The sequence below is a fragment of the Cherax quadricarinatus genome, chromosome 78 (genome assembly GCF_038502225.1).
Source record: "Cherax quadricarinatus isolate ZL_2023a chromosome 78, ASM3850222v1, whole genome shotgun sequence".
Lineage (NCBI taxonomy): Eukaryota > Metazoa > Arthropoda > Malacostraca > Decapoda > Parastacidae > Cherax > Cherax quadricarinatus.
The window spans coordinates 4,376,543-4,402,182 of record NC_091369.1 but is presented as its reverse complement, the minus strand read 5'-3'; the positions used below and the strand labels follow the sequence as shown (position 1 = coordinate 4,402,182).

Here is a 25,640-nt window from a genome sequence, read left to right as displayed (position 1 = left end):
GTATTACTGGAATGACCATAGGCATCTAGTTATTGGATTTTTTTTTTTTTTTTTTTCAACAAGTCGGCCGTCTCCCACCGAGGCAGGGTGAATATTGTACAAAATTCTGGCTATACTATGCTTATATTAACCATTTTTAAAAGGAAAAGATTTTGTTTTTACAGTAAAATCAAGTTAACACATGGGTTATGTTCCTGAGAATCAACTTTTCACCTAAATTAGTACTAACTGAAGTGAGGAACATATGGGAAAATTATGGCTGTGTTCCTAAAACTTCAAAAAAAGCCAAACAAATTTTTTGGAAAATAGCTTTAAAAATTCAAAAGAAGCAACAATCTCTTTTATCTTATAGTCTGGTTGCTACTTTTGATGATCTGCAAGTGTGTGGAGAGAGTTAATATATCCCTGTACATTACTAGTACAAACATGGAGGGCAGTAACAGTAACCACCATCAAAACTGCCTCCCACCCTGTCAGAGTTTCATACTTAACTTTCTTTTTGGCACCTTCAGCATCACTAGCAGTACAGCATTTTTCTGGGTGCCATGGGTAATATTCAGAGATGTGACAGGTTGATGAAAATATCCATAACCCTTTGATAAACATAGTACGGGTGGGAAGAGGACAATTGGTGATGACTGGCCTCCCCCAAAAAGACAATGGAGTCACCTACAGGTCTGGAGAGACAATATTCTACCATGTGGCCATTCATGTTATTATGAGTTACTCAATTCCATAATGCTTCTTTTTTTTGTAATTTATGGTGAATTACTCACATTTCCTTTTCCATGCAAATCAGATTATAATTAAATTTTTTTCAATCACATCTTGCTGAATTCAAATTTATCAATCAGGTAAACTGCAGTTTTACTGTACAATAAATGGAAATCGAGGCAATGAAAAAACTTTGCTAATAACTTACCGTTTCTCAAGGTTATTTTCCTTCATATAACTAGAAATTTTGGTAAGATCTTCCAGAGGAAGCTGAATCAGAACTTGTCCCGGAGGCATGGCTAGCAAGAGGTGCAATCGCTGAGTGGCCAATGCACAGGCAGCCCGCGTCACTACTAAGTACGGCAGTGCTAGCAGCCGCTCCACTATGAAGGTTATAAGTGCTCCCGACTGTGATATATGAACTCCTGACACCAGTGAAATTATGTGCCCACCATACTCTGCCTGAAAACAAGTATAGAGTCATTATGACTACATTACAACACATTAAAATTCAGTCTTCTGCCTGAAAACACACACATCCACAGGTAACATAAGGAATTTCAGAAATTTTAAGCACTTTGAGTTAATCAGTTTCTACCTTTTGGACATATTCACAGCGAGCGTGGATGGCCTGAATGAGAAGTGCTGAGGCTGCTGGAGATCCATGGATGGACTGAATGAGCGTATGAATCGGTGGCTCCACATGGAGAATAACCACATCACTTATGTGCTGCACAACGAGCCAAGTTAACCACTCTCCTTCCTGCATGTGACGAACCTGTGGGGAAAAATCAAAAGCATGATTCACCCACAGGAACTGAAAACGTGCAGATTTTTTTTTAACACCCCAGTCATCTCTCGCTGAGGTAAGGTGACCTTAAACAAGAAATGTTTTCAATTACATTCATGGGAAAGCTTTACATCTGTAGGGGTCATACAGTATCTGGAGAACAGAGGGTAATCAGGTCTAATCCAAGGAGAGGAAGGGTACATTTAATTCCTTGGGTCAAGTGCCCTTCACCAGCATCAAGATTTTTTCTCTAAGATATTAAACATGTAAAAAATAAACAGTTGTAAATAACTAGGTATCTACTGGAGAAGAGTAATGTCCCTGCAGCCTAATTATGAGTGTAATAAAAGTAATTAGCTTCTTCTTTCAATGCACCAGCCATATCCCACCAAGGCAGGGTGGCCCATAAAGAAAAACAAAAGCCCCTTGCTCCTGGCATTTTAGTTGCCTGAGTAATTAGCTACATGAGCAAATTACCTTGAACATTGAAAACATTCATTAAAGAATAGAAAAGCACAATACCATGACTGGAATAATACACAAATAACTCGCACGTAGGAGAATGAAACTTACGACATTTTGGTCCAACTTGGAGCATTAACTAGTAAATGATCCAAGCCGGACTGAAACATCATCATAATTTTAGTTCTATCTGCAGGTTATTTGTGTTTTCATTAAAAATTTACGCAATCATATAAGGGCAACATAATTAATCTGATTCCAAGAAGCTAGCTTTAACTTACCACAAATTCTGAGAACACAAGAAGCCCACATCTTCTTAAGAATTCTAAAGACAAGCAGCTAGAAGGTCCACTTGCTTCACTCACAACAGAACTACTGCAAAAATATTAATTCATTTTTATTAGCCTGTGTGCAATAACTTAATAAAATTCACTCAAGAAGATTTTCCTTGTTTCCATGTAACAAATTAATTAATAAAGTAGTTTTTATTAACTGAAGATAAAGAAGCTTCACCAACCCACCTTACACTAGTGACTGATTTTCTCTGGCAGGTTCTGAGCACACGGGTCCATAGGTTCTGGGAAGTGAGATCAAGACAGGTGAGTAGCTTGCACCAGAGCAGTGTGAGGGGAGGATACCAGCCTGATACAAAGAGCAGAGCTTCACTAATTTCTTCAGCTAATTCAACTTCCCTGCTACAAATGTCCTTCAGTGAAATTATCACTTCTCTCCACTGACCTAAGGGTAATAAAAATAAGTAAGTTGAGATATGACATGCACTGCAATACATTTTATTTTAGTCACACTGCATAATGTTATACTACAGTGTGAATTAGTTATATTAATATAACTAATATTACAAATAAAATGTATGAAAACAAGATAATTAATTTGTAATTAAAAAACATAAGCTATAGAGTCTTTCAACTCAAGAAAGATGAGGCTCCAAATCATGGAATGAGTGAGCTTCGCCTGCCAGGAGTTTAAGCACCACCCATTCCATGAATTGTTTGCAATCATGTTACTATGATTTCGTGAGTTGTGAGACTCTAATTTAACAAGTGATCTGCACTACATCCCACCTGAGAGGGTCAGATGCAAGAGAGTGAGCAGCAAGTGGTGTGACAGATGAACCAACATATCAGGAGAATGATGTCCACCTCCACCTTCCGGAGGTAGTCCACTGTTCAGCAGGGTGAGCCGCACACTTCTGATCTCACTAACACTCACACGAACAACCTCCAGCAAAAATCTGCATATATTATCAAGAAATGATAAGTGTACAGTACATATTTTGAGTGTAATTTGTTTTATAACCACACCATACTGGTCACTAAGATGTTCAGTTTTGTTAGGTAAATGGACACAGATGCAACTAATGTGACATTTTATTGTGGCAACATTTCACTCTCCAGGAGCTCTCTCAAGCCATAACAGCATGACAAAGCTCCTGAGGAGCAAAACACTGCCACAATAAAATGTCCCATTAGTTGCATCTGTGTCCATTTACCTAATATTTTGTTGGTATTTCTAGTATTGTTACAAATGTTCAATTTTATAAATATCTCAAATCTTTTCTCTACTACAATACCCTTCAATTCTCACGAAAACTATTTCCTTATGCACTCTCTAAGTTTTCCACTCTCACCAGAAGGTATCCATCCCTTTTTCAGCAAGTGCCTCATGAACCTCATAAACACATTTTACACTGACAGCTTACTGTCTATTCCACGACTGATCCTCTCATATGCCTATTCTTGATCTATGAATACAACAGCACTTTTTCACTACAATATTAAACAAAAGTAGTGTATTACCTGGCCATGGCTACTTGCGGAAGAGTTTCTGGTTGGGTAACATTCAGAGGATCTCTAAAACGAATTGACGAATCTGTAACCTGTCGTTGTACAGCCTCTGGCGCTAAGGAAGCCTCTGTAGGAACAACGTCTGCAGGTGTTTCAGTATGTATATAGTCCATACTGAGGCCCAGCTCTTCTAGGCGTGCCAGCACCAACTCCGGGGTAGAGTGGGTTATAAGAATACGAAGCAGCAGCAACACACTGCCCACCCATCTCTCTACACCCACTGTAGTCTCCTGCAAGAAAAGAGCTAATGTAGGAAAATTTATTATTCCATTTATACCATCCCTAATATTTCAAGAACAATAAATCTAGTGAATTTATATTTCAAAGCATACATTAAAATATATTTATCTAATTAGAGAACTGTACAGGCAAGCCTGGTTTATTCAACATCTATTGATGAGAAAAGCACTGAACTCAGAACAATAAATTATTCAAACTCTCTTTAGCTTGCACGAAACGCTCTGCATAACTATGGGCTTTCTGCATGCACACCCAAATGTCACCGATCTCTGTACAAACCTTGTATTATGCTGTAATAAATCTGTGTCTTGTCTTTGTCTATAAAGTGGCATGAATGGTTTGCTTAAATGGTACCTAGTGTTGTGTATGTCGAGTAAGTGAATGATGTGAGCCCACATTATACTTGCTCGGCCACAATGTGCTTAACTGTTCGTTAAATAAGCTTGCAGGTATTCAAGTCTTTGAACATACTTAAAATTTTTGAGAAAACAATATCTGAATTTTGGTAAAGAATTGTCTCAAAAATGATTTATGCATGTAAAAATACAAATATAATGATAAACCAAGTTTTTGTTTTTTACACACATAAACATTGCCAAAATTCACGTGAAGTTCACCTTTACCAGTCAGAAAGAATCATAACTAATCACAACAACTCACCTTAAGTGGAACTTTTCAGAAATGCATCTACCATGCAAATCAAGGGACAGGCGCCTTTATGATTTATATAACAGTCACCCGTGGAATATACATACATGACTCGTGCAATACTCACTAGTTCACAAGGAGAAGTAAAGAGAGCCTTCAGTACACAGTCAACAGGACGATACACACTGGCACACACTCCATGCATTACTTCTTCAACGGCTGCAAGGGAATCCTGCAAAAATATCAGAATTATTGCACTAAAAATCAGTGCAGTACACAGTATATTTTTTATTTCAACACAGCAGCAGCAATCTCCCACAAAGACAAGGTAACCCAAAAAAGAAACATTCACCATCATTCGCTCCATCACTGTATATATATTTACGGTATATAATAAAAAAAAAAGAATAAATACAGTACAATGCAATTCCTCAATGTCAAGTACTTAATTAATAATATAATTCTGAGCATTAGTGTTGCTGCATTGCTACTTCAGAGCGTTTTATGCATGTTCTTCCCTAATTTATTGCAAAATATCCCTACACATATTATTACTTACTAAAAATTGAACAAAGTAATTTAAAAAACATTACTTCAAAATTTCTGAAATTGCTTTTGTCATCAGAATATAAAATAGTTTTACATCATTATACCAAATAATTCTCTTAATTTCTTTTATTTTTGAATACATCTGTCACAAAGCTTGGCAATTTTGAATTATTCTCTAAACTCTTACAGATGCTCAGGCCATCTTACCACGGAATCAAGATTAACTTGCAACTTGGACAAGAGTGGAAGCAGCGTGTCAATCACTTGTCGTGAGAGCTTCCTCCAGCGCTCCCTGTGAGCTTCCATTGTAGCACTTAACACCAGGGAGATAAGGCGAAGAACCTGACAGTAAAATTATTTGGTGAAACCATCTAAGGTACAGTATATACCTCACTTTATAATTCAAGCATATTATTAAAAATGCTGGGATGTTTCTTCCCATTTTTATTAATTAACACATCGGTCATTTCCCACCAGGGAAGGGTGACCCCAAAAAAAAGAAGAAACATTTTCATCATCACTCACTTCATCACTGTCTTGCCAGAGGCATGCTGATAATACAACTGAAAAACTGCAACATATCTCCTTCCCTCCTTCAGAGTGCAGTCATTGTACTTCCCACCTTCAAGACTCAAGTCTGGCTGACCAGTTTCCCAGAATCCCTTCATAAATGTTACCTTGCTCATATATATAATCTTTCTTTCTTTCAACACACCGGCCGTATCCCACCGAGGCGGGGTGGCCCAAAAGGAAAAACGAAAGTTTCTCCTTTTACATTTAGTAATATATACAGGAGAAGAGGTTACAGACCCCTGGCAGTCTTCAAGCTGGCACTGGACAAGCACCTAAAGTCGGTTCCTGACCAGCCGGGCTGTGGCTCGTACGTTGGTTTGCATGCACCCAACAGTAACAGCCTGGTTGATCAGGCTCTGATCCACCAGGAGGTCTGGTCACAGACCGGGCCGCGGGGGCGTTGACCCCCGGAACTCTCTCCAGGTAAACTCCAGGTAATACTTCAGTGAATGGAGATGACTCACAAGCAGTATTCCACAGAGGGAATGCAGGTAATACACCATGAGCTTCTCTCCACTCCTGGATCTATATACTGTATGTTTTTCAATAGGTAATGTTTTTAAATAGTCCATAACAATCCTACATAGAAGCTATGTTCACCCCATCCCTGAACTATTCATGCAGGAAACATGGTAAGGATGAGAGTTACTTTATACACAGGTTATAATATTTCAAGTGCCATCTTGTGTGCCTGCCTAACTGTGATTATCAATTTATATTTACAGGTTACAAGGGCAGAGGTATAGTATCCTAGCTTCAGTATTCAATCCATAAAAGAATAATTTAATTTCAGTTGTTTTAACACTCACTACTCTCTCTAGTATGTCATTATATTATTCTACTGAGGAAAAATTTACTGTTTTAAACTGTTGTGTGTACTTATTACGGACCCCAATGGAAATAAATCACTCTGTCTGACTTTTCTGGGTTATCCTAGGTTCTCTACACATATGCTGCTATGTATGATAATCTATGTGACTACATTTGTGTATACCTGAATAAATTTACATACCCCTATACAAAAGTAGAAAGAAAAAAATGAAACTTACCTGGTGATAATGTGCAAGTCTTAGGAGCATTGAGCAGAGGACTTCTCGTTGAGTTTCAAGCTCACGTTGATCAGTCACACTCGTTGTGCTCCGCACCAAGAAGAGATCCTCCACTAGTGGTTGTAGTGCCAATACACCTGATACATGACAAGAAAGAATGTACAGTTCAAGACGTTTATTAATATACAGTTCAAGACGATTATTTATTAACATACAGTTCAAGACTTTTACTAAAAGGAAACATTCTGACACAAGTGACTTCATCAGTCCTAATCAACAGCTTGTCAATATTACAATAAAATTTACAACCGGAGGTGATGTGGTTTACGAGATCAATTGAACTGTGATGTCCATGCACTTCTGGCACAGCTGCTAAGGAATGAAGATGGTGAAGGTTATCCTACCTTAGCATAAAAAAACGGAAAAAGGTAATTCTAGGGATTAATGAACTGTACTCTGAATTAATTTTTTTTTTTACACATTGGCTGTCTCCTACCCAGTCAGGGTGACCCAAAAAAAAAATAACAGTTTATCTTCTTTTTAAATTCAGTAATTCATACAGGAGAAGGGGCTACTAGCCCCTGGCTCCCAGCATTTTAGTTGCCTCTTATGAAGCAAGGATTTTTCTGTCTTAATTACAATTTTTTTTTTAACACATTGGCCATTTCCCACCAAGGCAGGGTGACCCAAACAGAAAGAAAATTTTTTTTGTCATCATTCAACACTTTCACCATCACTCATACATATTCACTGTCTTTGCAGAGGTGCCCAGATATGACAGTTCAGATGTCCCTCCAAACTGCCAATATCCCAAACCCCTCTTAATTAATTACATAATTAATTACATAATCATGAAAAAACAATGTTCCAGTACTTTGTTTCAGTAACACTCTCTGGACAACTCATTCCAAGGCAGGTGACAACACTTACAGTGAGATAGGGGAGGCTGACCACTAGCCATAAGACCATCGCAAAGCTGAATTATCTTGGGAACCCCAATGATACTCTTGCTGTGATGCCGCTCATAAGACAGCAGTACTAGGAACCGAAACATGGAGGGAATCAACTCCTCTGCCTGCCTGAAACATAAATGCTAGGATTTTCTATATGTCTCATTAAAAATGCTATAACTTTTCATTAACATATAAGCTGAGAATTATTCAAGACAACTGAAAGTTTGATAAGTAAGACACATTTATAACACTAGGTATCTTCACTGATAAAAAATTTACTGTAATTGCTTTACAATTAAAAATCTCTCAAAAATTCAGTTCAGTATTATACAGGGTGTTTCAAAAAAAGATGGACCCAATTTCAAAGCAGTATATTTCACGATCGGGTCCATCTTTTTGAAGCACCCTGCATTATTTGAAAGATGATGTAATTAAACTATAAATCCTTGAGCATGATAAAAAATAAGTTGGAGGCAATACAGATAAAATTAAATCTTTTTCATATATCAGTAATTAAAAATATATATAACAATAAAAACTACAGGGAGTAGGTTGGTAGACAGCAACCGCCCAGGAAGGCATTACCGTCCTGCCAAGTGAGTGTAAAACAGAAGCCTGTAATTGTTTTACATGATGGTAGGATTGCTGTTGTCTTTTTTTTTTCTGTCTCATACACATGCAAGATTTCAGGTACGTCTTGCTACTTCTACTTAAACTTAGGTCACACTACACATACATGTACAAGCATATATATACACACCCCTCGGGGTTTTCTTCTATTTTCTTTCAGGATCTTGTTCTTGTTCATTTCCTTTTACCTTCATGGGGAAGTGGTACAGAATTCTTCCTCCGTAAGCCATGCGTGTTGTAGGAGGCAACTAAAATGCCAGTAGTAAGGGGCTAGTAACCCCTTCTCCTGTATATATTACTAAATGTAAAAGGAGAAACTTTCAGTTTTCCTTTTGGGCCACCCCGCCTTGGAGGGATACGGCCAGTGTGTTGAAAGAAAGAAGAAGAACAATAAAAATATATTGCATATAGTAATACTATGAAAAACTTACTTGATTTGTCCTTCTTCAATATATTCAAATTGCTTGATCACATAACCAATAAATATCTGATCGGAGTCCAAAAGGCAATAGTTGACACGAATTTGTACGAGGTGGATCAGCAGCTGCAGGACTGATCTCTGCATGATGACATCACTTGATACTGTATACAGCTGGCAAACACAAATAAACATTAAATTAAATAAAGGTACATTTACAAAGTGATATTTTACACTTTTGTGAGAATAATAATATAAGCAGAGACCACAGAATGAGTGGGCTTTAAACCCATGGTGAGTCCTAAAACTTGTTCTCCATGGGTTCAAACCCCACTCAATCCATGGTTTGTTAGCAAACGTGTTATTACAGTTTTGTGAGTCATGAGCAGAGAGGATTCATACTGAAACCTAGCTCCTAACACCACAGACATACATCGAAGTGCACTGGAGTACATGACAAAAGTTAACATCAGAAGAACTTTACAATGCACACTGAGGTATATACATAAATATCCCTCACATAGGAAAGCTTATAAGGTAATCTGATGAAAAGGGCTAACTACCATCTGGTTATCTCTACTTGTCTAGATATATGAGGAAAGGATAGTATAGCACATAAAACAATCATGCCAAAACTTGAACTTGGTGACAAATAGCCAAGGGGCCATATCGTAGGGTTGGGTAAATATTCTCGTTAGAATTCATTTAGTTGTGGTATTGTAATGGTTAGTGTGCCTGCCTCATGCCTGTGGGGTTGGTAGATTAATTCCCGTAAGACCACTTGCACCTCATGTACAAAATTAATTGATAAAATTATCCCACTGAAATCTGACATATCAAGTACTGTTAACAATACAGGTGCTCCTTGACTTACAATGGGGTTACATTCTGAAGAACCCATCATAAGTTGAAAATATTCTAAGTTGAAAATGATTGTTTTTTTTTAACAAGTCAGCCGTCTCCCACCGAGGCAGGGTGACCCAAAAAGAAAGAAAATCCCCAAAAAGAAAATACTTTCATCATCATTCAACACTTTCACCTCACTCACACATAATCCCTGTTTTTGCAGAGGTGCTCAGAACACAACAGTTTAGAAGCATATACAGTGGACCCCCGCATAACGATGGCATCGCATAGCGATTTTTCCGCATAACGATTACTTTTATCGCAAAATTTTTGCCCCGCATACCGATTAAAAACCCGCATACCGATTTTCGTCCGAGACGCGTCCAATGTGCCCTCACATGTGCCGGCCGTCCCATTGTTTACCAGCCAGCCTCCGCGGTAACATCCAAGCATACACTCGGAATATTTCGTATTATTACAGTGTTTTCGGTGGTGTTTCTGGAAAATAAGTGACCATGGGCCCCAAGAAAGCTTCTAGTGCCAACCCTGTGGTAAAAAGGGTGAGAATTAGTATGGAAATTAAGAAAGATTTTGAAGGGTTTGGGGCTAACCCTGAGAAGCCTATGCCAGTTGTGGAATCCATTGTGCCTACTTCAAAGATTAAGGAAATGTGTGCAGAGTGGTTTGAACTGCAAACCTTTATAGATGAAAATCACCCTGACACAGCTGTTGCAAGCCGTGCTTGTGACTATTTCAATGACAATGTTATGGCCCATTTTAGGAAAGTCTTGAAGAAACGGGAGGTACAGAGCTCTATGGACAGATTTGTTGTGCGACAGAGGTCCAGTGACTCTGAAGCTGGTCCTAGTGGCATTAAAAGAAGAAGGGAAGTAACCCCAGAAAAGGACTTGCTACCTCAAGTCCTAATGGAAGGGGATTCCCCTTCTAAACAGTAAGAAGATAATGCTCTCCCCTCCTCCCATCCCATCAATCATCACCAGATCTTCAATAAAAGTAAGTGTCATGTAATTGTGCATGCCTTTTTCAGTTTGTGTGTATTAAAATTAACATTTCATGTGGTAAAAAAAATTTTTTTTCATACTTTTGGGCGTCTTGCACGGATTAATTTTATTTCCATTATTTCTTATGGGGAAAATTAATTCGCATAACGATTATTTCGCATAACGATGAGCCCTCTTGCACGGATTAAAATCGTTAACCGGGGGTCCACTGTACGTATAAAGATACATAACATATCCCTCCAAACTGCTAATATCCCGAACCCCTCGTTTAGAGTGCAGGCATTGTACTTCCCATTTCCAGGACTCAAGTCTAGCTATATAAAAATAACCGGTTTCCCTGAATCCCTTCACTAAATATTACCCTGCTCACACTCAAACAGATCGTCAGGTCCCAAATACCATTCGTCTCCATTCACTCCTATCGAAAACGCTCATGCACGCCTGCTGGGAGTCCAAGCCCATCACACACAAAACCTCCCTTACCCCTTCCTTCTAACCTTTTCGAGGACGACCCCTACCCCGCCTTCCTTCCCCAACAGATTTATACGCTCTCCATGTCATTCTACTTTGATCCATTCTCTCTAAATGACCAAACCACCTCAACAACCCCTCTTCAGCCCTCTGACTAATACTTTTATTAACTCCACACCTTCTCCTAATTTCCACACTCTGAAATTTCTGCATAATATTTACACCACACATTGCCCTTAGACAGGACATCTCCACTGCCTCCACCTGCCTCCTTGTTGCAGCATTGACAACCCAAGCTTCACACCCATATAAGAGTGTTGGTACTACTATACTTTCATATATTCCCTTCTTTGCCTCCATAGATAACGTTTTTTGTCTCCATATATACCTCAACGCACCACTCACCTTTTTTCCCTCATCAATTCTATGATTAACCTCATCCTTCATAAATCCATCCACTGACACATCAACTCCCAAGTATCTTCCATACTCCTCCTCCCCAATTTGATATACAGTGGACCCCCGCATAACGATTACCTCCGAATGTGACAAATTATGTAAGTGTATTTATGTAAGTGCGTTTGTACGTGTATGTTTGGGGGTCTGAAATGGACTAATCTACTTCACAATATTTCTTATGGGAACAAATTCGGTCAGTACTGGCACTTGAACATACTTCTGGAGTGAAAAAATATCGTTAACCGGGGGTCCACTGTATTATGATATTATTATGATACGATATTATGATATTATAAGTAAATAAGTAACTATTGTCACTAAATAAGTAAATTATCAAATAATTACTGTAGTGAGGCTCAGGTTAGGGTGTGTAGAAGAGAGGGAGAATACTTCCCGGTAAAAGTAGGTCTTAGAAAGGGATGTGTAATGTCACCATGGTTGTTTAATATATTTATAGATGGGGTTGTAAAAGAAGTAAATGCTAGGGTGTTCGGGAGAGGGGTGGGATTAAATTATGGGGAATCAAATTCAAAATGGGAATTAACACAGTTACTTTTTGCTGATGATACTGTGCTTATGGGAGATTCTAAAGAAAAATTGCAAAGGTTAGTGGATGAGTTTGGGAATGTGTGCAAAGGTAGAAAGTTGAAAGTGAACATAGAAAAGAGTAAGGTGATGAGGGTATCAAATGATTTAGATAAAAACTGGATATCAAATTGGGGGAGGTGGAGTATGGAAGAAGTGAATGTTTTCAGATACTTGGGAGTTGACGTGTCAGCGGATGGATTTATGAAGGATGAGGTTAATCATAGAATTGATGAGGGAAAAAAGGTGAGTGGTGCATTGAGGTATATGTGGAGTCAAAAAACGTTATCTATGGAGGCAAAGAAGGGAATGTATGAAAGTATAGTAGTACCAACACTCTTGTATGGGTGTGAAGCTTGGGTGGTAAATGCAGCAGCGAGGAGACGGTTGGAGGCAGTGGAGATGTCCTGTCTAAGGGCAATGTGTGGTGTAAATATTATGCAGAAAATTCGGAGTGTGGAAATTAGGAAAAGGTGTGGAGTTAATAAAAGCATTAGTCAGAGGGCAGAAGAGGGGTTGTTGAGGTGGTTTGGTCATTTAGAGAGAATGGATCAAAGTAGAATGACATGGAAAGCATATAAATCTATAGGGAAAGGAAGGCGAGGTAGGGGTCATCCTCGAAAGGGTTGGAGAGAGGGGGTAAAGGAGGTTTTGTGGGTAAGGGGCTTGGACTTCCAGCAGGCGTGCATGAGCGTGTTAGATAGGAGTAAATGGAGGCGAATGGTACTTGGGACCTGACAATCTGTTGGAGTGTGAGCAGGGTAATATTTAGTGAAGGGATTCAGGGAAACCGGCTATTTTATATAGTCGGACTTGAGTCCTGGAAATGGGAAGTACAATGCCTGCACTTTAAAGGAGGGGTTTGGGATATTGGCAGTTTGGAGGGATATGTTGTGTATCTTTATACGTATATGCTTCTAAACTGTTGTATTCTGAGCACCTCTGCAAAAACAGTGATTATGTGTGAGTATGGTGAAAGTGTTGAATGATGATGAAAGCATTTACTTTTTGGGGATTTTCTTTCTTTTTTGGGTCACCCTGCCTCTGTGGGAGACGGCCGACTTGTTGAGAAAAAAAAAAAAAATAAAATAAATACCCTTACTGAAAGCAAACAATGAATACAAGTTTATCCCACCAATAAATGTACAGTATTTTACAATACAGAATGTGCATCACTATCATAGGTCGAATCATCATAAGGAGCATCTGTATTATTTTACTGAAACAAATTATAGATATATTGTAGGAAATGAAAAATATATATGCAAGACTCACCTTCAAGGCCTTGATGACCAATGGTTCAAAAAGTCTTATGTAAGAACTCAATGATAATTTATCATTACCACGTCCCAGGGTCTTGAAGACACTAGTGCTTCCTTTCCGTTGACTCAGACTAAAACTAAAATTGTAATCAACATCTGTTATAAAATATGACTTTAATAAGAACAAACATTATCTTCATATATGGACTCTATTGAATATATGGCGAAGTTAATTCTTGGGCCCAAGAGGTCAAATCCCAACAACCCACCTCCTTCCCTCTTCAAACCCAAAGAGATAATTATCCACTTTACATTAATAGGTAACCACACTAACCTGATTTGGTCACTGTCTTTCCTGGCCACAGACATTTCATTCAGGTCTTTCTCCAGTTCAACCAGTGGAATATTGAAACAAAGATGATGGAGACCAGTAATATCAGGCTCCTCCACTGCCCGTTTGTTTGTGCTTCCAACTGTATCTGTTGACACATGGGGCACAGGCTCGGAAACCTTGCGGTATAGCTGGTCAAAGAGTGCCATCACATTTGAACCAAACAAGCACTTCAGAAGCTGAAAAACAATGAAACATATCGACACTGCTACTAGCATTTCCTAAGACTTCAGTTCAATATCACAGATGTTAGACTAAACCAGCACGTCCATTTGTTTGACCTATCACCAGACCACAGTAATGGTCTGTGTAGAATGAATGTTATAATGTCATAGCTTGAACACTTCACACCCAGACCATAATCTCAAGAGGAAACTTTAGTGTGATGAATGGTTTGAAAAACCGACAAGTTGAAGATTGAGACACTTATGCAGCATATGGGAATCTTTATTCAGGAAACGTTTCGCCACACAGTGGCTTCATCAGTCCAATACAAAGAGGAAGGCGTAAGGAGAGGAGGAGTATGAGGTAATCAGTCCTTCAGCCAGGAGTTGATGTGTTCAGTCCATCAATCTTCTACAAGATTGATGGACTGAACACATCAACTCCAGGCTGAGGGACTGATTACCTCATACTCCTCCTCTCCTTACGCCTTCCTCTTTGTATTGGACTGATGAAGCCACTGTGTGGCGAAACGTTTCCTGAATAAAGATTCCCATATGCTGCATAAGTGTCTCAATCTTCAGGAAACTTTAGGCAACATTGTGGTCCATCCTGTACCATTAACAACTTATCAAATATTTCCCCTACAAACCACAGGTGTTGTAATAATCTGTGCTTCAAATTTTTCTATACTCCTATACTAACATTTTCCTCTTAAATTTATCCTCTTAATTTGTTCCAGGACTATGAAACCTAACAATTATTTACCAGTAAATTCGAAGTTTGCTATTATTGTACTGTACTATTTTTATCTACTCTACCATTCCAAAGATAGATTATTATCTTTATTATTCTTATTCTTATTGTTATTATTAAAAGTTATATTTAAAATGTGTGAGTAATTATGAACATTTACCACCTCTCTAAAGGATAAGGAGTGCTAAGAGAGAATAAGGCAATGAGAATACACCTACCATCCGACTTACGACCGAGTTCGGTTCCGAGAAACAGGTCGTAAGTCGAAATGGTCGTAAGTCGAACTTTACTACTGAATATCAACAAAACATTTTTGTAATGACTTTTATTTTATTGTTTTATTTTGGTATTTCATGTTTTACTTTACTTTTTATGTTGTTAGTATTGTATTTTATACTGTAAGGTTTAGGATAAACACTGTGTACAAACACAAATAGTCGTTTATTTCCCAGAAATTTGGCATAAAAAACACGGTCGTAAATCGAGTGGTTGTAAGTCGAGCAGGTCGTAAGTCGGATGGTAGGTGTATACAGGAAGATAAATTAGAAGTAATAAAGAAAATTCTTAGAAACCTTAAATCACATTTAAATTATTGGTCCCACAAGTCACATCTCACACTTACAAACAGGGAACACCTAGAAACACATTTGTGCTTTAAAACATAAATGTTTTAAAACATAAATGTTTTAAAACATTTATTTTTTTAAAAATTAGTGTTTTAAAACTGTCATCCTTTGTATCAGTTTTCTATACAAACATCTAATTTTTAGGTTGAAAAACCCAGGAATGCAATTCATTTAGGAGTTGGAAAAAACAAGGAACACAGCTTGAATATAAGAATGGGCCACCTGTGTAGAGTATTCCATCTCCTGGTCTTTTACTCATCAAACTGCAGTTATCAATTGGCAACAGCTAACTGTACAATCAACTCACCTGCTGTCCACACTGCACTGTGAGTGTTGGAAGGAGAGACGTGACGACTTTCAGGTACTGAAGCATCTCATCGGCAAGTTTCCCAAATTCTACCATTGATGCCACTTCCAAGAGTCTCCCCAGGCTAGTGAGGGCCACTCTGAGCAATCCACAGACCTTTTCTGTTGTACTATCTTCCAAGGACATCTGGGAGAGTTTACATATTTTATATTAGCAAATTATTACCATTCCCCTAGTCCGGGAAAGCATTCTCAAATCAAATTTACCTCTTGTGCCTCTCAATGGTTACAGCTGCATATTACATTAGATATTCTGTCAAAAAACTATTTACAATATTTGATTCTTTTTTAAATTTAGTTAGTTTACATTCAAAATTTTACATATAACTTCACTTTTTTTTTTTAACATGTCGGCCGTTTCCCACCAAGGCAGGGTGACCCAAAAAGAAAGAAAAACCCAAACAGAAAGAAAAAACTTTCATCATCATTCAACACTTTCACCATCACTCATACATAATCACCGTCTTTGCAGAGGGGCTCAGATATGACAGTTTAAAAGTCCCCCCCAAACTGCCAATATCCCAAACCCCTCCTTTAAAGTGTAGGCATTGTACTTCCCATTTCCAGGACTCAAGTCCCGCTAACCGGTTTCCCTGAATCCCTTCACAAAACATGTATTACCCTGCTCACACTCCAACAGCTTGTCAGGTCCGAAAAACCATTCGTCTCCATTCACTCCTATCTAACATGCTCACACATGCTTGCTGGAAGTCCAAGCCCCTCGCCCACAAAACCTCCTTTACCCCCTCCCTGCAACCTTTTCGAGGATGACCCCTACCCCGCCTTCCTTCCCCTACAGATTTATACGTACTCCAAGTCATTCTACTTTGTTCCATTCTTTCTATACGACCAAACCACCTCAACAACCCCTCTTCAGCCCTCTGACTAATACTTTTAGTAACTCCATACCTCCTCCTAATTTACATACTCCGAATTCTCTGTATAATATGTACACCACACACTGCCCATAGATAGGGCATCTCCACTGCCTCCAGCCGCCTCCTCACAGCAGCATTTGAAACCCAACTTTACATATATAGTTATATTTTATTACTATACCCACAGACAAGACTACAGCTTCTCCTCACTTAATGACGGAGTTGCGTTCCTAAAACCATGTCGGTAAACAAATTAGTCACTGAGTGACGAGCATACTACAGGGTCTCCGCAAAAATCCTCCCTGATTTCAAAAAGGTATAACATGTAACTTTATTGTAATAATCTTTCACAGTTAGTAGCTTCAGATGCAGGATTTCATTCAGTTTCATGTGGTATAGGGTAACATTAAAGACACTTAATGTGCGCCCCTCTGGTTGCTCGGCAAACATCGATGTAACAGTCCAGTTCAGTCCAGATGCTCTGCAGCACATCTGGTGTTATCATGGGAACTGCTTCAATGATTGAAATTTTCAGCTCCTCCAGGGTTGCAGGTAGTGGTCACAAACAGTTAGGTCCAGTGACCTCTGCAAGTGGCCTGCAAGGTCACCGGACCTAACTGCTTGTGACTTCTTTCTTTAGGATTATGTAAAGAGCACAGTTTATGTACCACCATTACCGGCAACCCTGGAGGAGCTGAAAATTTCAATCACTGAACCAGTTCGTATGATAACACCAGATATGCTGCAGAGCGTCTGGACTGAACTGGACTGTTACATCGATGTTTGCCGAGCAACCAGAGGGGCGCACATCAAGTGCCTTTAATGCTACCCTACACCACAAGAATCTGAATGAAATCCTGCATCTGAAACTACTGTGAAAGATTATTACAATAAAGTTACATGTTATACCTGTTTGAAATCAAGGAGTGTTTTTGTGGACACACTGTATAATGGTAGTGAGTTTGTGTCAACCATTTTTGATACTGTTTTAATGTCACCTTTGCACCATTTATAACATTTCTGGTATATTTCTGAATGCTTTTACGGTAGTGTACTGTATATTGTAATAAACAAAATGAGAGGAAATCAGATTAACCCTTTGACTGTTTCGGTCGTATATATACATGTATGTCTTACGAGCCACCGTTTTTGAAGTAAATATACTCATAAATGCAAGTGGCTTCAAATCAAGCAGGAGAAAGTTGGTAGGCCCACATGTGAGAGAATGGGTCTGTGCGGTGCACCATATAAAAAAAATCCTGCAGCACGCAGTGCATAATGAGAAAAAAAAAAAACTCCAACCGTTTTTTTTAATTAAAATGCCGACTTTGTGGTCCTTTTTTGTATAGTATTTATGGTTGTATTATCATTTTCTTGGTCTCATTTGATAGAATGGAAAACATATTATAGAAATAGAAGTAATTTTGATTGGTTTTACTATGAAAAGACCCTAGAAATGGAGCTCAAAGTAGGGGAAATGTTTGATTTTTGCCGATGTTCAAAAGTAAACAAATGATGTCATTTTCCAATAAATGTCGTAGTAGCCATTCTAATATGCAGTCATGAATGGGTTGATGTTATTTATACAATTATTACAGTATTGCAGTAGTCTGCATGACAGTAAATCTTCTATTTTTTGTTTGAATAAAAATTCAAAATAGAAAGCAAGAGTAATATCAGAGAGGCCTGGAGACATGACTGATGAACAAAGAAAATGTTATTTTAAAGCCAGGAATGTCTGCATTGTTCATTCTGGACCCTATTTTGAAATTGTGATATTTTTTAATTTTCGTGAAATTGGCCAAATTGCAAATTTCTGACCACGCTATTGGGTAGTTGAAATCGGTAAATGGGCAGTTTCTTGTACTCAGTCGATAGAAAAAATGGAGTTCTAAAGAAATAGTTATGAGTCTGGTCGACTGGAACAATGGAATTTGCCGAAAATAGGGCTCAAAGTGGGTGAAATCGCCGATTCGTAAATATTGCCTAGGTCGCTAACTTTGCAAGAGCATAATTCCATCAGTTTTCCATCATATTTCATTCTTTTGGTGTCATTACAATCGGGAAAAGATTCTCTATCATTTCATAAGAAACAATTTTTTTTTTTGGGGGGGGGGGGGGGGGGGGGGGGGGGAATTTTGCGACACCAGGATACACCTCAGGATTTGGGATTGCGACAGTCAAGGGGTTAATATACATTATTTAGATATGCATACTGGTCAGAGAGCCCATCATCACTGAGTGAGGAGAGGATGTATATACATATACTCTTACTATAACAAACAAAATTAAATATAATCTTTCAAATGTAAGAAAAAACTTATTTTTGTTTACCTTATAATTTGTGTGAGCATTTTTGAGCACATCATACATTTTAATATACTCTGGCAAGTGTGAGAAAGCTCCAATAGGTCCAGGTTTCAGCGGCTTCCTCTCCTTCTCTTCACCATCTGTGTACGACATTACAATAAACAGAACACAAAAAAAGTCATCAAAGCAGATGTGTAGTGACAGAGCACATCTTCCAAGTTGAAATCCACTTCCATATTAAATTATTATTATTATTATTGTTACTTTTTAACACACTGGCAGTCTCCCACTGAGGCAGGATGACTCGAAAGAGAAACACTTCCATATTATCACTGTCTTGCCAGAGAAGTGCAGATACTACAGTTCAGATGACCCTCCAAACAGTAAATATCCCCACCCCCCCTACCTACACTACAGTTAAAAAACTGCAACATATCTGAAGGAGGGGTGTTAATATGTTACAGCTTTTTGACTGTAGTGTAGGCATGCCCCTGGCAAGACAGTGATGAAGTGAATGATGATGAAAGCGTTTCTTCCTTTTTGGGTCGCCCTGCCTTAGTGGGAAATGGCCGATGTGTTAATAATAATAATAATAATAATAATAAATTGTGGTCTTTCATTAATGCTTGTAATACACTTTGTTGCTACTTACCAGGTTTTTCTCCATTGCTAGGTGAATGTGTGCGGTTCTTGTCACCAGTAGTCTCTCCTCTTGATCTTCTCTGTAAGATTAAAATGTTAAGAGGCTTGAGGCAGTTTAATTCAGAAGTGCATGAATATCAGGAAGGAGATACAGAAAGGTACTACAAAGGTATTATCAGAACGACACTGCATGCAGAGAGCAACAACTGGGAACAACTAATTGTATTTGACTACCCACCACATATCAAAAATGGAATTATGCCCTGTTCCTCATCCTCATTACAGTAATAAAATAATACACATGATTACAGTATAAAATAGCATAACAACATAAATGGCTTTATACAGTACCACATACACATGGAGGTCAGCATATTTTTTTTTTTTTATATGCTGGTCGTCTCCCACCAAGGCAGGGCGACCCAATAAACAAACACTTTCACCATCATTCACACTATCACTGTCTTGCCAGAGACATGCAGACGCAACAGGTCACTGTTTTTTTTTTTTTAACACATCAGCTGTTTTCCACTGAGGCAGGGTAACCCAAAAAGAAAGAAAAAAATCTTTCATCATCATTCAACACTTTCACCACCACTCATACACAATCACTGTCTTTGAAGAGGAGCTCAGATACGACAGTTTAGATGTCCCGCTAAACTGCCAATATCCCAAACCCCTCCTTTAAAGTGCAGGCATTGTACTTCGCTGTTATAATTACTTTAATTGGAGAAAGCGTTGACTGTGGAGTAAGAGGAGCAAGTGTAGGCCTTGAACCTGGTAAGATATCTTCCAACACATGGGTGTATACACATAGTATACGCAGGATGTGCTGAACAACACACTCTGCCACAGCAGTCACCTAGTGATGAGTGCAGGATCTTTTCTTAGTAACGAGTTACTAGACAGTCTATATGGGTATTTAAATCAAGAAAAAGGCACAATACCATGACTGGAACAATAACAAATACACAAATAGGAAAGAGAAAAGCTTATTATGACTTTTCGGTCTATGTGCAGGTTATGTAGGTATTTAAATATCAGTAATAAACATAAGATGCATATATGGACAAGATGTCCTGATAGCACCTGAAACAATGGCCAACATGAAAACATTATTTACCTATTACAAAAAAACAGACCAAACTTCAAAATAATATTTGTTCTTTAAAATGATTTACCCTACAAAAAAAAATTAATTACACATAAACAAGCACAGAAATGAAAAGCAAATCATACAAAGACTCTAAATAACATAGTGCAAAATCTCAAATTCACCAAAGTGTCACAAAACAAACATCAAAATGAATTATAGGATTTCAAACTCTCATGAAATGCTTTACTAAAAATATGTACAACTTGTTTTTCTTAAATCTCCAAATGCTTAAAATATCAACAAGCCTCTTAAAAAATACTGAATGAAAATATCTAAATTTGGTTAAGTTACTGCCACATGCAATCCCATCCTTCCCACATTTAAACTTTGCACTATACAGTAATGCTGTAACTATTCGTAAAAATATTCTACATACAGATGCTGAAATATCAGTAAGAGACATTTGATAATATTGACTTGTACCTGCGATGCCCCTAAGAATGCCCATGGTGCCTTAGCTCCTACAACGTCTTCTCTGCCTTGTCTTAAAACTTCAATTGCAATACCTGAAGAGGACACTGATCATTAATAAATGCAGTACGGTATGTATATAGTACAGTGGACCCCCGGTTAACGATATTTTTTCACTCCAGAAGTATGTTCAGGTGCCAGTACTGACCGAATTTGTTCCCATAAGAAATATTGTGAAGTAGATTAGTCCATTTCAGACCCCCAAACATACACGTACAAACGCACTTACATAAATACACTTACATAATTGGTCGCATTCGGAGGTAATCGTTATGCGGGGGTCCACTGTATATCATTATACAGGACATCAACATTTCTTGCAAGCAGTTGATAATTTTATAAAATACTGACAAATTGATGATTAAGACACATGTGAGGGTGATGGACTGATTACATCATCTTCATTTCACTACTACACCTGCTGCCTCTATATTTGACTGAAGAAGCCTACTGTGTAGGCAAAAATGTTTCAACAATAAACACACACAACTGTTGCAAGTGTGTCTTAATCATCAGATGTCAGCTAACAAGATGTTACATCATCAATTGTGTGAATAAAACCACAAGTATGCAGAACAAGCCAGTATTTGGATAACATTCCACTCTGCGTAGTCGTTTTCAAGTCATGCACATGATAAGAATATTGTGCAAATAAATGCATGCTCTGCATACCTGATAGCATTATTCTCTGCAAACCATATCATCAGTAAGTGATAAGACTACTTAATCACCTGCAAGAATGTTTGAAGCTATTGTGAGAATGTTCTGTTGTACGTTTAGATCTCCTGCAAATGGAGATTCTCCAGCCAAGGAGAGAACGTGGGTGATCAGTCCAGTATGCATTTTATTTTCACTGTAAAAAAATTCTTTTGTGAGCTTTATGCTAATCATGTCATTCGCATACAAGTGATACAAATACTGTAAACAGAATGTGTGAATAAATCAAGGTGGACAAAACAGATGACTCCCTCCCATTTCTTGATACCATGATGATAAAACACTACCATACCACTGAAGCAATTATAGAAAACCCACTAACAAAGACAACCTGATACACTCTGTAATAATGTTGGTAGAATTACCAACAAGATGTTAGGTAAAATTTTGGACACATGCAACTAATCTGACATTTTATTGTGGCAACATTTTGCTCTCCAGGAGCTTTGTCAACTTGACAAAGTTCCTAGAGAGCAAAATGCTGCCACGATTAAATTCTGCATTAGTTACACTTGTCCTTTTACCTAACTTGATACACCACTACTCACACTGCACAAAAATAAATATCTTTTTCTTTCTTTCAACAAACCGGCCATATCCCACCAAGGCAGGGTGGCCCAAAAAGAAAAACAAAAGTTTCTCTTTTCAAATTTAGTAATTTATACAGGAGAAGGGGTTACTAGCCCCTTGCTCCCGGCATTTTAGTCGCCTCTAACAACACGCATGGCTTACGGAGGAAGAATTCTGTTCCACTTCCCCATGGAGATAAGAGGAAATAAACAAGAACAAGAACTAGAAAGAAAATAGAAAAATATCCAGAGGGGTGTGTATATATACGCTTGTACATGTATGTGTAGTGTGACCTAAGTGTAAGTAGAAGTAGCAAGACGTACCTGAAATCTTGCATGTTTATGAGACAGAAAAAAGGACACCAGCAATCCTACCATCATGTAAAACAATTACAGGCTTTCGTTTTACACTCACTTGGCAGGACGGTAGTACCTCCCTGGGCGGTTGCTGTCTACCAACCTGCAACCTAAAAAAATAAATATGACTTTCATAAATTACTTTCTCAGAGCACACACAATCTGCACGAAGAGGATCCTTGAGGAAGATTGTCAATAATTATCATGAACATTCACAAAACAGAAATTTCTATACCATTTCATCAAAGACTGCAGAGAATGGGTACCATGATATTTACTAACACCATATAATGGAGTGAACTTGATAGATGGATCAGTCTGACAGTTAATATGTACTGCCACCACCATCTCCTGCGTATTAAGTTAATCAACACTGGGGGCATTTACTAAACAACTGTAAAACTATTAAGGACATCAACAGTGCAACCACTCAGTCACTGGAATGTCAGCTAGGTGTCTGTTATCCATGCTGGCATGGATAACAGACACCTAAACAAACCATACCACGGACAGGGATAGAACCCACGATGTCTCAAAACTCCAGACAGTTGTATCTGTAAAACTTGCATTTGTGGTCACAGTGGTGCCTATGCTAATCTTCCTATGGTGTAGAAATATACCTATTTGGATGAATCTTATTGTGGCTAGCTGGCCCAGTAGCTAATGCGACAGTCTGGAGTTTTGAGACTCTCTGATCGCGGGTTCTATCCCCGTCTGTGGTATGGTTTGTTTGCTCATTACAATTTCGTGAGTCAAGTAACAGACACCTAGTTAATGGTCCAAGTGGGGCCAAAATGTCATTATAAATTTCAGTCTCCTAAGTGCGAGTTATGTGCGTTAAATTTTTCAGTTCAATCAATTTTAATTAAACTTTATATATCTTGATTTCATTAATGTTTTGATCTGATTTTTTATCTACTGCTAATTAATGCAATAAATATACCTATCTTTGTGAGAATTGCACAAAACTTTATATAGGTGAAATGTCACAGAATAATACCTTGAGGATTTAAGAAAATACATACTGTATGCCTAAAGTAAACCTCCACAGCACTACAATAAGACAAACACACCTGCATCATGGCTTCAAACAATACCAATATAAAACCAATATAATACCTTGACTGCACTGGAGTAATGTGGCAACCCCATGCTGATGGGTACAGGGCAGGAGGATACTTCTCACTGAGTTGCGACAAGGTCTCAACACATCCAAGCTGTGGATAACAACAGGTCACAGCAATCGAGCATGGCACTACAGGCTCTGTTGTGTTGGGGAAGGAAGTAGTTAACAGATAAGTAGATAATGCATCAATCTTGCAATGAGCAGACAGGGGATTGAGCCTTCACTATTCCTTGCACTGAATGTTCCACATGGGTTCAGTACTCACTACTTATTTTATTGCATTGGATAAACTCTAAATCTTTTGTTTTTAACACCAGCTGTCTCCCACTGAGGCACGGTGACCCGGTAAAGAAAAAAACACTATAAAGTTTTTCTTCTTTTCACATTTAGTAATTTATATAGGAGAAGGGGTTACAAGCCCCTTGCTCCCCACATTTCAGTCACCTCTTATGATAAGCATGGCTTACAGAGGAAGGAGTCTTTTCCACTTTCCAATGGAGTCAGATTTATTATTATTTATTAAGGATCATTTATCTTTCACTGAAGTTTCTTGGTGAGAGTGATGCAAGTTACAAGCTAGGACTATTATACCAAACTGCGAGTGCTATCCCACCAATATGAACATGACTTCCTTCTACATTAACTATTCTATAGATATTTCTCCAAGATTCCTCAACATTAAAATACAAACCCACTACAATATACACTGCCCACAAAAAAAAAAAAAACATCCGAAAAGAATAGGGTGAAATCAAAATGGGAACCAGTCACAAGTGACATTCCACAAGGATTGATTTTAGGCCTACTGTTGCTCATAATTTCAATTAACAATTAAGCAGTATCAAAAGAATCTACCTCTAAATTACTGATCCTGTGAGTAAACTTTTATATCCAGATTATAAATTAAACCAGGTTCCTTTGCTATAATCATATCTCCAATCATTGACACACTGTTATCTCCTTACTGACTTTTCAATTCTCCAGAAATTAAGTTTATTTTAACATTAAATGTCTTTCACTAATGCTCACTGTTCATTAAAATTTGTGTCGCAGTATTATGTAATTATATTTTTTCATGTTTTCTGTTAACAAGTTGGCCGTCTTCCCACCAAGGCAGGGTGACAAAAAAAAAAAAACACTTTCACCATCATTCACACTATCACTGTCTTTGTAGAGATGCACAGATATAACAGGTTAGATGTCACCCTAAACAGCAAATATCCCAACCCCCTCCTTTAAAGTGCAGGCACTGTACTTTCCACCTCCAGGACTCAAGTCCAGCTAACCAGTTTCCCTGAATCCCTTCACAAAATATTACCCTGCTCACACTCCAACAGCTAATCAAGACAAAAAAAAAAAACATTTGTCTCCATTCATTCCTATATAACATGCTCACACATGCCTGCTGTATGTATATACCTACATTTATGTACATTGTTCAACATATTGTTTTAGTTTTATAATTCAAGTATTAGTCCTAACTTTAGACTGCCTGAAATGCTATGCATAACTTTGGGCTTTTCCTTGTAACATACACTACACAATATTAACTTACTATTGTAACTCTAATACTCCAT

The 25,640-nt window shown here is 38.1% G+C and overlaps 1 protein-coding gene across 2 annotated transcripts in view; it reads right to left on the bottom strand.

The window, feature by feature from the left end:
* The window catches only part of LOC138855010 (huntingtin-like), a 76,455-nt gene that overhangs the window by 23,558 nt on the left and 27,257 nt on the right, over positions 1–25,640 (bottom strand). Inside the window, exons 16-35 of one of the 2 annotated variants that reach the window (XM_070101582.1) lie at positions 24,057–24,154; positions 22,026–22,147; positions 21,247–21,329; positions 20,389–20,529; positions 19,678–19,747; positions 19,050–19,165; positions 15,779–15,964; positions 13,871–14,106; positions 13,550–13,673; positions 8,905–9,065; positions 7,821–7,969; positions 6,891–7,027; positions 5,476–5,610; positions 4,847–4,951; positions 3,784–4,061; positions 3,049–3,218; positions 2,488–2,704; positions 2,248–2,341; positions 1,313–1,492; positions 923–1,176 (exon numbers count right to left, since the gene is read on the bottom strand). In XM_070101582.1, coding sequence (XP_069957683.1) covers positions 923–1,176; positions 1,313–1,492; positions 2,248–2,341; positions 2,488–2,704; positions 3,049–3,218; positions 3,784–4,061; positions 4,847–4,951; positions 5,476–5,610; positions 6,891–7,027; positions 7,821–7,969; positions 8,905–9,065; positions 13,550–13,673; positions 13,871–14,106; positions 15,779–15,964; positions 19,050–19,165; positions 19,678–19,747; positions 20,389–20,529; positions 21,247–21,329; positions 22,026–22,147; positions 24,057–24,154 — 3,056 coding nt within the window. The remainder of the gene's footprint in view (positions 1–922; positions 1,177–1,312; positions 1,493–2,247; positions 2,342–2,487; positions 2,705–3,048; positions 3,219–3,783; positions 4,062–4,846; positions 4,952–5,475; positions 5,611–6,890; positions 7,028–7,820; positions 7,970–8,904; positions 9,066–13,549; positions 13,674–13,870; positions 14,107–15,778; positions 15,965–19,049; positions 19,166–19,677; positions 19,748–20,388; positions 20,530–21,246; positions 21,330–22,025; positions 22,148–24,056; positions 24,155–25,640) is intronic. The other variant, XM_070101583.1, reaches the window with a different exon arrangement.